General features: G+C 47.0%; 1 protein-coding gene and 1 pseudogene across 1 annotated transcript; both read right to left on the minus strand.

The window, feature by feature from the left end:
• Nucleotides 1-2,952: 2,952 nt before the first annotated feature.
• LOC101445834 (ZZ-type zinc finger-containing protein 3 pseudogene) lies at nt 2,953-4,550 on the minus strand (annotated as a pseudogene).
• A 1,346-nt stretch (nt 4,551-5,896) lies between these two features.
• Nucleotides 5,897-6,835, minus strand: LOC101446287 (olfactory receptor 12D3-like). The gene has a single exon (XM_058285140.1). It carries the CDS (start codon nt 6,833-6,835, stop codon nt 5,897-5,899), a length of 939 nt encoding a protein of 312 aa, XP_058141123.1.
• Nucleotides 6,836-11,554: the final 4,719 nt, after the last annotated feature.

An 11,554-nucleotide genomic window follows, 5' to 3' on the forward strand; every position in this document is an offset into this window, starting at 1 on the left:
CGAAGTCATGTTATTATATGTAGACAGGTATATTCTGCTGTTCCGCATTGAATCTTTAATTCAAGGTCATTTTCTAGTTGCTTCTTCAGCTGGTATGTGGTAGTGATCCCTCGGTGCCAGGGAGGCTCATCCCCGGGTGTCGTGTCCCACGCTGGGGGGAATGCATCACATCTACACGCTGAGTTTGGCTGTAAGAGTGGCCACATTTGAGTAACATGAAGGCTGTCAGGAGGAAACCCCCAGGCACAATGCTACTCTAGGCCTTGTTCTTATTGCAGGTGCATAGGCTCAAAAGTGTAGCCATTAGTATCAAGAGCCCATTGTTGGGCCCTCCTTCCTTCCTGGTTCTGCCGTTGCACCTGGAGGATTGCCGCTGCTCTCCCAGGGCCCACAACAGTGACCCCCCGGCCAGGAGCCCAGTACCCCCCCTGGCTGTTGTTTTTAATTGTTTCCACTATGAGTATATATAGACATTACCATATACCCTGGGCATATGCCCTGTATAACTCCCTGTCAACCATATATATCCTGTCAATAACATCCCATATCAGTATTCCTCCGCTGCCATTGTTGAACCACTCTGTGATCCAAAACTTCCCGTAAAGTGAATCACAACATAATGTCAGCTTCAGAAGAGTCTTAGATCACCAAAATTCATATATACAATATACAGTATTTCCCCAGATCCACCATAAAACCTTTTCCCTTCCACAGCAATAATCTTTTAACTTATTCATATCATATTTCCTGAAACTGATGTACAGATTCCGAAACTATAGTTTTCAAACAAGGTAACATTTGTGCTTACTATGTGGTCCATACTTTAGGTTGTACAGTTTTCTAAATTTTTTAGTTATCCTATGTTTTGTCTTATGGTTTTCATTGTTAGTCTGTTGTCTCCTATATGTTTTTGGTGTAATATTAGCTGTTTTATATTCATCCTCGTGTACTCTCATATAACTCCTCTTTTGCCCCCTTATTTACCTTTGTTCTATCCATTGCACGTCCATTTTCCCCTCCCCTTAGGGCCCACAACACCTGCCAATCTAATGCCCTGGGAGCCGTCCTTTCTCACGAGAGATACAGTTCTCTCTATTCGACGGCATTAGTCTTCCCCAGGATATGGGTCCACCCCACCCAATGGTAGAACCCACCTTGGCAAAATGAGCCTTCAGCTATTCCCTCCGGAGTCCGTCCCGCATCAGACCATACCCCCTGAGCGTCCTAACCATGTGACCCTCCTACTTATACTTTGATACGTTTTACTCAACATTTAGTTCTCAACGAACTTCTGGCACTCTCCCATGTTTGTATGTTGCCCCTCCCTCCCACCTATTTCTTGCACCATATTACCCCTCTTCCCATCCCCAGCCCCCCTCAAACCCAGAAAACCCCACCCGAAGGTAACCCCTTGCCCCCATTTTGTCCCTTCTTTGTGCTCATACTTACCCCCAGCTCATCACAGATTCCACCCCAACAGACATTAACTCACATCCTTCCTCCACCCCCCGATTTCCAGTAAGCCACTTTTCCAGACTCTAGCTCTCTGAGGCAGTTAACTTATTTCATATCATTGAGGTCATATAGTATTTGTCCTTCAATGCCTGGGTTGCTTCACTTAACATAAGATTCTCAAGGTTCATCCATGTTATCACGTGCGATTGTAGTGTATTGGTTCTTACAGCTGAGTAGTATTCCATTGTGTGTATATACCACATTTTATTGATCCACTCATCTGTTGATGGACTTTTGGATTGATTCCAACTTTTGGCGATGGTGAACAATGCTGCTATGAACATTGGTGTACATATATCGGTCTAAGCCCCCTCTTGATATAGATGTGGAGTGGACACAACCATTCCAAGGTCCACAGGATGGAGGAATAGCATATGGATTAGAGTGGACTTACTGATATTCTATTCATGAACTATTGTGATTAGTAATCGAAGAAAATGTAGTATTTCTGTGGAGAAAGTGGCCATGGTGGCTGCTGGGTGTGGGGAATGGGAGGAAGAGATGAGATGTTGAGGCATTTTTGGGACTTTGAGTTGTCCTGGGTGATGCTGCAGGGACAGTTATCAGACATTGTATGTCCTCCCATGGCCCACTGGATGGAACGTGGGAGAGTGTGGGCTATAATGTGGAACATTGACTATGAGGTGCAGTGGTGCTCAGAGATGTATTCACCAAATGCAATTAATGTCTCATGATGATGGAGGAGATTGTTGCTATGGGGGAAGGAGAGGGATGAGGTGGTGGTGGGTATATGGGGACCTCATATTTTTTAATGTAATATTAAAAAATAAAGACAAAAAAAAGCAGAGTACATTCAGCTTCAAGCAAGACAATTCCATCCATCTGCCCCATGAGATAAACAGCCCCTCTCAATCAGAAACAAAGTGGGCATCACCATCCTAAAATCCTGAAGATTGAGAATGAACAAACATAAGGGAGGAAGCAACTATGGACTAAAATAGATTTGTTATTTTTCTAGCAATGGAAGAACTTGTATCCTTGATATAAAGGCAGTGAATCACCAGAGGTTCTAAGGGGAGTGAGAGGGAAGAATAAGTATAACATAGGGTATTTGTGGGACACTGAGATTGCTCTGAGTGACTTTGCAATGATGGGTCCAGGCCATCATACATTTTGTCAAAACCAATAAAAATATCTGATGCAAAATGTAAAATCTAATGTCAAGTATTGACCATGATTAGTAGCAATGCTTCAATATGTGCTCATCAATTGTAACAAATGTACCCCACTAATGAGGGAAGTTGTTGATATGGGAAAGTGTGGGAGGAAAAAGGAGTGGGGCATATAGAAACTCCCCTATATTTTTATGTAACATTTACATAATTTAAAGCTTGTTTAAAAATAAAAATAATTAATTAGAAATTTTTCTGACCTACAACTATGTTCTAATTGGTGAACTGCATGTGAATATTTGCTTCACACAGTCTGAACAAAAATTGAAGAAGTCCAAAGACGTATGTGGAGGATACCCTGGTGGTGCCACCAAGTGCCCTGGGTAAGTTCTATGCCATTTAGCACACTTGAAGCCCTAGGTTGAATAAAGCCACTTTCAGCTTGCATCTGCTGAAGATTCTGCTCCTTTAACCTTTAAAACTATAAAAGTTCTTTACGTTCAGATAAATTCCTTCAATAATAGAAATAACTTTATTCAGATGCTGCCTTCTCGATTGCCAGTCATGAAGCTATGAAAACAGGTTTCATCATCTTCATCCATATACACTGGAGGATCATGAGATATCATGAAGGTGGAAGCTTTAAAGAGATTCTTAATAAGAGGATGCTGTCGTCTGTTTCTGGAAGACTTTTGGGAGTACTAATAAGTTGTGTGTTCTGCCTGGGACTAGAAGGCCAGCTTTAGTCAGCTTTATGAAATACTTCTGCCCTCAGCTGACAGCCTGTTTTGCTCTCCTATTGCCTATCCTTCTGCCAGTGGCAGGATTCTACATCTTTAAGGAGTGAATTTCAGGGTTAGCTGTTCTTCTACAGTCCACAACTGGTTAAACATTTCAGATTTGACATCAACACAAAAGGTGTACACCAAGTGTGATGAGTGTGCCACAATGATGGGGGAGGTTGTTGGTGTGGGAGGAGTGGGGTGGGTTGAGGGTATATGGGAACCTCTTTTTTTTTTAATGTAACTTTTTTTGTGATGTATATATCTTCAAAAAAACAATTTACAAAAATGAGGGGTCGGGGGTGCAGGAAGTGGGTTATATGAGAATCTCATGTTTTTTTATGTTTTTTAATGTTTTTTAATGTAGCATTCTTTGTGAGCTATTAACTTTAAATTTAAAAAGTGTAAAAAAAGAGATCTAATCTTATCAATTAAGTGTGACTGTTTGTGCCTTCTGGACCAACATCCAAAGGCAACATAGAACACAAAAGGACCTCCCCATCCTTTTTAGTATCTAAAGGATTTTTTAACCTAGCAGGTAACCCTACTTTATCAAAAACTAATTTAACTCCACTGCCTGGTCTTTTATGGTTTTTAGGTCCTCTTCCCAACTTCCCAGGGCTACTAATATATTGGTCCCATGCAGTCTCAGACAACTGAACAACAGTCTGTGGCTATGGAAACCCTATATCATCCTTCTTCTGAAGTTTTTCCACAAATTCAGTGGGAATTTAGTGCTTCTTTCTCATGTCTGCCTAAACTTTCAAAGTCTTGAATTGCTTGAGTACACTGAGCCTTGAGTACAGGAACAATTTGTAAGATTCTCTAATAACCATGGAGTTTGAGTTCTTTGCTGCTTTAAGCCATTGATTTTTCCATTACTATTTCCTTTCTGAATCTGGTGGTCTTGATAGTAGTTGAGTGAGAAGAGATTTCTTCAGGGTGAGCAACATTACAATTCCTTAAAGATCTACCCCAAAAAGACTCATCCAAGCTGCTTCACCCCACTTTTGATCTTGTAACATGAGTAGCTCAGAAAGCAGCCACACTATGGCAAGACCCTACAGTAGGTCATCATGATCCACTCATTGGGAACTCTGTACAACTGAAGGTCTACCATTGTGGGACTATCATCTATTTTCTTTATATCTATATACCTTACATTATGCATGAATAATAATCCAACAGAGCTTATAGATGAAGTTACTGGCTAATGGGTGTGAAAGAATAAAGCAAAATTGTATCATGAAAATAGTCATGGTTTCTGGAGATGTGGGCAGACAGCTAGCAGCATCTTCACCCATCAATTTGCACCACTCAGATGCATATTAAGATCCTCACATTCATGCCATTCCCTTAGTCACAGGATGTAAGCTGGGCACCAATTTCTGGGAAAAAGAATCACTAACGAATGTAAGATTTGTGGGATGAGCTATGGTCCCCACTACTACACTTGATCCTTAGGCCATAATCTGTAGTCATCTTTCCCTCCTCTGCCAACCATTCTAAATCCCCTTAACCCTTGGCCTGTCATTTGCTGGTTAGTAGACTCTGTGGGTCTAAGGACACCTGCTTGTGATGGGAAGTTCTGGTCACATAGTCACTTGATGTTCCATGAAGACCCAAGACCCAGTAGCATGATAGGAACAGTTTTCATAGCCATGTGCAGTTCTATGCTGCTGGAGGCATAGACTTGCTCTAGAATCCAAAAGAATCTGTACTGCAACTCTCCTGTTTGGGTATTTTTATCTACCACAAATAGCACCAGCACAAAGGGATGTCCTAGATCACACAGCTCCAAGCAACAAGCCCATGTGCACCAGGACCTGAACCTACTGAAGATCTCTTCATTTTCCTGGGCCCTCTCAATGTTGTTAGACTTCTAAGTGCCCAATAAATGAGAAGTCATCTCCAATAAGATTTATACCACCTCCAAAATCCAAAAGGGCCTACAAGGATGGCACATCTTACTCAGGGATAGGAGAAACTAGATTCAATAATGCAGCTTTTCAGTGAAAGTATATGTGACACACCCCAGCTCACTGGACCTCTAAAATCTTTCCTGATGCAGAAAGCCTCTGAGTCTTTGAGAGTGTTTCTTGCAACCCCTGGAGCATATATTTCTCATCAGAAGCAACTCTCCACTTCCTTCTCCAAAGGACCACTTATGTGATGCTACCAATGCAGTGAAGCAGTGCTAATTTCTGCATAATTTACAGGGGATCAAAAGCCCTTTGGACTGCTTTGTGGCCAAGAACCAGAGGATTAATATAGTCCTGAGGAAAGATCACGAATATCTTTTGCTCTTCCCAAGTGAATAAAAGTACTTCTGACACTCCTGACAATGAATATTGAAAGTCATGCACTCACCTTGCACGCACAGCTGCTAAGTAGAGCCATTTGTTACAGACTAAGGGGTGGAAGTCTTCATGGAAAGTACCTGTCTCTTCAGTCCTAGCAGGGCTGCTAGCAGTCTTTAGACAAACACCTCCTCATGAAGGTTCTCCTCAGAGCCAACATCACTGCTTTATTCCTGAGGGTGTATATCAGGGGATTCAGTACTGGGGTGACTGTACCGTAGGTGATGGCCACCACATGGTCCTGAGTCACAGAGGAGGCTGAAGCAAGATGAATGTAGGTGAAGCCCACAGGCCCATAGAAGAGGCCAACCACCACGAAGTGGGAGGCACAGGTAGACAGAGCTTTGTGGAGCACACTGCAGGACTGGCTTTTAAGAAGAAGGAAGCCAATAGCATAAACATAGGAGAGGAGGGTCAGAAGGAAAGTTCTCATGGCTATGCTGCCCATGACAATGGAAAGAAGCTGTTGATTGAGCAGTGTGTCATGATAGGCCATTTCCAAGAGGGGCTTGACATCACAGAAGATGTGGTTGAATTTCTGAGAGCCACAGAAGTTCAGGCAGGCAGTCATGACTGAATGTATCTGAACATAAAGGAAGCTGGTGAGCCAGGCTACAGCTGCCAGCAGAGCACATACCTGGGAGTTCATGATGTTGCTATAGCGGAGTGGGTAGCAGATGGCCATAAAATGGTCAAAGCCCAGGAAGGCCAGCAAGATGGCCTCAGTGCCACCCAGGAAGTGGAAGAAGTGCAGCTGAGTGATGCAGCCAATGAAAGATATGGCCTTGCATGTCGAGAGGAGGTTAAAGAGTGCCTTGGGCAGGGTCACTGAAGAATACTCAATATCCAGGGAAGAAAGATTGCCCAGAAAAAAATACATAGGGGAGTGGAGCTTTGGCTCCAAGATAACAATCACAAATATAGCTCCATTTCCAAACAAGTCAACCCAGTAAATGATGGAGAAAACCACAGAGAGGGGCTGCAGCTCCTGAACATTGGTCTGGCCAAGTAAAAGAAACTCATTCACTGCTGTGACGTACTCCATTGCTTTTGGGGAGCAAATAAAGCAGTAATGACGCATTAATTTTTCTGAATTTTTAATTTTACACTGTGGTGGTTAAGTGAAGCAAATTCACCATTTGAAGGAACCCAGTGGTGAGCTACAATGTGAGGAAGGGTTAGCAATGGTAAAGATAAATTTGCTTACAACAAAATTAAGGAAGACTGACAACCTGGTAAATTTTGAACAATTAAAATGATAATAGACTAATAGGATCATCACATTAGGAAGATATCAGAGATGCATAAAGGACACTTTTTTAAAGAAGGAAAAACAGGAAATGAGTATAACCTTTTATGTGGCATTAGTATTAGGACTGAGGCAATCTTAAAACATACAAATGGGATAGTTGTTCATGTGATGCTGGTCTGGCAGGAACATGGATTTCTCCACTTGGCCACATGTCCTAGGTATACAAAGTAGCAGGCAATTCACAAATCTCCCCCAACAACCTAAAAAACTAAAAAGCATGAATCACAACAAACTTTATACAACAAGTAAGAGAAAAAGCACCCATAATTGACATGGAGTCCCAAGATTGCTGCATTGTGGTGGGGCCGTGATCGTAGTTGGATAAAATTTTAAATGGGGAAGGTTTCCAAGGGTAGGAGAACTTTGAAAACACCAAAAATGTTTCAGCCCTGTAAAGAGAGTGTCTCAAAGTGAAGAAGAGTTTCCCTATGGAGGGAAAAAAAAGAACAAGACACAGCAGAGGGTCTGAGAGAGACAAGTGAAAAAGTATGGCAAATATAAGGAGAAGAAAGAAAGCACTGCTATTTGTAAAAGAAATTAATCATCACCACATCAACGGAAGAGGGAGCCCTTGATATGAGGAATTGGTAAAGCTACACTGACAGTTCCCGTGGGCAGCTGCGGGCCTCCGGGAGGGTCGACGCGGTTGGCCGGGTGAGCTCTCCGGACGGGGGCTGCCCCACGGTCAAAGGAGAGGAGGGGGGTTGGCATGAAGCCGTTGGGCCCTTGCTCTCTCCGCTCAGGCACGGGGGACGCGCGGTGCAAGCAAAAACACCACGGAGACGAGGTCTGGGCACAAGTCTGCTTTATTGTAGAAGGGGACATGGTTTTATAGGGTCTAGGGATACGTAAAGGGACTTGATTGGTGCCGGCGGGTGCTGTTGCTTGCGTAGACAGTTACTGGACAGTAGGCAGTTACTGGACAGTAGGCGGTTACTGGACAGTAAGCTGGCTAAGGGGTTAGGAGCAAGGGAGGGGAAGGGGAAAGTGTGGGCTGCCTAGACAATGGCTAGGCAGAAGACAGAGAAGGAGAGAAGGAGGGGCAGTGCCGGCTGCCAATACTGGGTGGGAAGGAGACGGGGACAATTGCTCCCTTTCGTTTAAAAGTATGTGCTTCGGGGGAGGTGAACTGGTGGCAGCAGGGGCAGTATGGGACGGGTTACTGGGGTAAGACAAGGGGAGGAGGGAGACCACGAGGACCGGCTGGCGGTGAGAAGCAGAGGGCCCTCCCAGCTGCTCTCAGCTGCAGAGGACACAGCATCTGGCCAGGACGCATGTGCCTGCTGCTGGGGTCGGCGCACGCCGGCACCTGGCGCGCACTGAGCTCCGCCAGCAAAACGGGGTCGTGATGTTCCTGAACCCCTCGCCCGATTGGGGGAGAAGGAGGGAGATGAGTGAGGAAAGGGAGACAGGAGGTTACAGGTGTGTGGTTCGGTGTTTGCGGCAGGGGCGGGAGGAGCGCGGCGGGTGGCTTGGTGGTGGCTCTTTAGTGGCGAGGCGTTGATAATGAACCTGCACAAAGGAGCTGAATACTGTGTTGGCTTGGTCTTTGGCGAGGCGGACTATTTTTTTGGCGGCCCAGGGTCCTACAGTGAGGGCTAAGATGATGATGATGAGTGGGCCTAAAAATGGAAGGAGGTATGGGAGGAGGGTATGGAGAACACTGGAAAAATAGTTCGCATTTTCTCGCTCTTTGCGGCGCTTATCCAATCCCTCCTGGACCTTTCTCAGGTTGTCCTCGACTAAGCCGGTGGAGTTGGCATATACGCAGCACTCCTCTCCAAGGGCAGCACAGAGACCCCCTTCCTTAAGGAGGAGGAGGTCGAGGCCGCGGCGGTTCTGGAGGACTACCTCAGAGAGAGAATTGAGAGAATTTTTTAGATGTTTTACAGCATTTTGAAGGTAGGTGATATCTTCATCGACGGCCTGTCTGAGAGAGGAGAGGGCAGAGGACTGTGTGGTGAGGGCGGTGATCCCTGTGCCTGCCCCTGCAAGACCTAGAAGGGTAGCGACTGTCAGGACTGCGGTGACAGGCTCTCTCCTTTGTAAGTGGAGGGAGGTTTGTCTGCTCAGCACGCGGCGGAAAAATTCGTGGTCAGAATGGTAAACGACTCAAGGAGCGAGAAGGATGAGCAGGCAAGTCTCATGGGTATCATTGAGGGTGGTGACATTGAGGCAGGGGGTTAGCCCAGTGGAGGTGCAAAGCCATTGGGAGGTGTTAAGGGGGATTAAGAACTTGGCGGAAGCGCTGGGAGAGGAGTAGCTAGAGCAAGCACTAAGGGAGGGGTGGGAACCTTGATGAGAATGAACACAGCGTCCTGTGGAGGAAACAGATTGAAGGGTTAGGGGGACGGAGGAAGTGTTCCAGTTGCACTCGGCTGGGTATACTGAAGTGGATTCGTTGAACATGAAGTTAACGGCGACAGGCTCATAGATAGGAAGGGAGGGGGAGAGGCAGAGCCAACAGTTCTTGGTGAGGTTGGGTTGAGAAGTATTTAGAGATAAGTAGGATGCATAGATTAACGCGAGAAGGGGACTGGAATACTTGGTAGGGGGGCCATAGCTGGGGAGTGATGGACGAGGGGGGGGTGCCGCTGGAAGGGGGGGGGAGGCAGGGGGATTGAGGACTTTATTGGGGCCAACGGCGAGGGGTGGGGATTCAGGCGTGGGCAGTAGTTTTCTGATGATGAGGAAGGCTTCCTCTTGCCAGTGCTGGAGGGTCCAATTGGAGCGTTGATGGGGCGAGTTGACAACGGCTGGGGAGATGAAGGGAAGCATGACGATGAGAGCAATGGGAAGAACGGAACTACCCGCGTTGCGGCGAATCATCTGTGGAGACAAAAGAGAGAGAGAAAACTACAAAGGAAACAGCGATGGGAAGGAGACAAGTTAGGTAGGCAACTCGTTAGGAGGATCATTGGTGTCAGCGTTAGCGGAAGCCTCGGCGGTGTGGGGCTTGATGAGACGTCCTGGGACCCAGATGGGCTGCAGCTCTGATTCAGGGAAAACGCAGGTGAATCCCCGTCCTTGGGCTAAGAGAGGGGCAGGTCCATGCCATTGGGTGGTCTGCGGGTCATGCCAGAGGACAAGCAGTGCAGGGGTGGGCTGGAAGGTAGGCCCCCAGTGCATGTGGACCGGTGAAAAGCCTTGGGCATTGAAGGTCATCAGGTTGTGTCGGATTAGGGCCTCTGTGACGACGTCGCGAGGGGTGCGACGCAGCTGATCGGCAGATGTCTTGAGAATGAGGGTTTTGAGAGACTGGTGAGCACGCTCTACTAGGCCTTGTCCCTGCGGATTGTAGGGAATGCCGAAGTGATGGGTGATGTCGTAGAGTTTGAGGAATTCGGCAAAGGAGGCGCTCCGGTAGGCAGGTCCGTTGTCTGTCTTGATGTCCCATGGAACGCCCATGAAAAGAATAGATTCTCTGAGCGCTTGGATGGCGTGCTTGGCCGTTTCTCCGGTGAGCGCGGTTGCGTAGCAGAGATGAGAGAAGGTGTCGATGGCCACGTGGAGGTATTTCCATCGGCCAAACTGGGGGACGTGAGTGACGTCCAGTTGCCATCTGGAATTGGGGCGGAGCCCACGAGGGTTAACTCCCTGCGGTTGGAGCGGCCCCAAGGGCAGCAATGGAGCGCACGTTCGGCATGACCGCACAAGGTGTTTGCAGGTATGGATTGGGAGGTCTGGAAAGAGTTTGTGGAGGCCAGCTGCTGAGAAGTGAAATCTGGCATGCAGCAGCTTGGCCTGATTGATGAGGTCTCCGACTGCGACGGTGGTCTCAGCTGGAAGCAGGTGAACGGCCTGATCAGCAAGGTGGTTGCCGTGGGCCAGGGGCCTGGGAAGGCCGGAATGGCTGCGGATGTGAGCGATGAACCAAGGCTGTCGGCGGTTCTCTATGAGCTCTTGAAGGTCCAGGAGAGTGACGTTAATGCTTTCACTCGCTGAGTTGTCGGGCGGAAAAAACGCAGAAAAGGCGATGACTTGGCAGACTTGTAGGCAGTAGAGGCTGTCTGTAAAGATGTTCAGTGGACAGTGGGGATGGGTTTGGAGTGCTAAGATGACAGCACGCAGTTCGGCCACTTGCACAGAGGATTGATGGAGGCGCACGTGTGAACGTGGCTGGTGCTCACCGGGTGCGAAGACAACGGTGGCAAACTTAGTCTTGGAGGCGTCTGTGAAGATGATGGTGGTGTCTGGAAGAGGCTTGCTGGACGGAAAAGGGAAATGGCCGGGGGCGGCGATTTCTAGCAGGGGAAGGCCCTGCAGTAACCGATGCTGTGGAAAGTGGTTATCGAAGTTGCCATGATAAAGCTCCATAAGAGTTTGCATATCAACGGAGCTGCGTAGCAGGGTGGTGACTTGCCCAGTGGTGAAGGGCCACACAATGGTGTCAGGTGGGCACCCATAATGATGGGTGGCTTGTGTGACTAGGGCGGTGGCGAGCTGAACGAG

Source organism: Dasypus novemcinctus, chromosome 22, assembly GCF_030445035.2.
Source record: "Dasypus novemcinctus isolate mDasNov1 chromosome 22, mDasNov1.1.hap2, whole genome shotgun sequence".
Taxonomy (NCBI): Eukaryota; Metazoa; Chordata; class Mammalia; order Cingulata; family Dasypodidae; genus Dasypus; species Dasypus novemcinctus.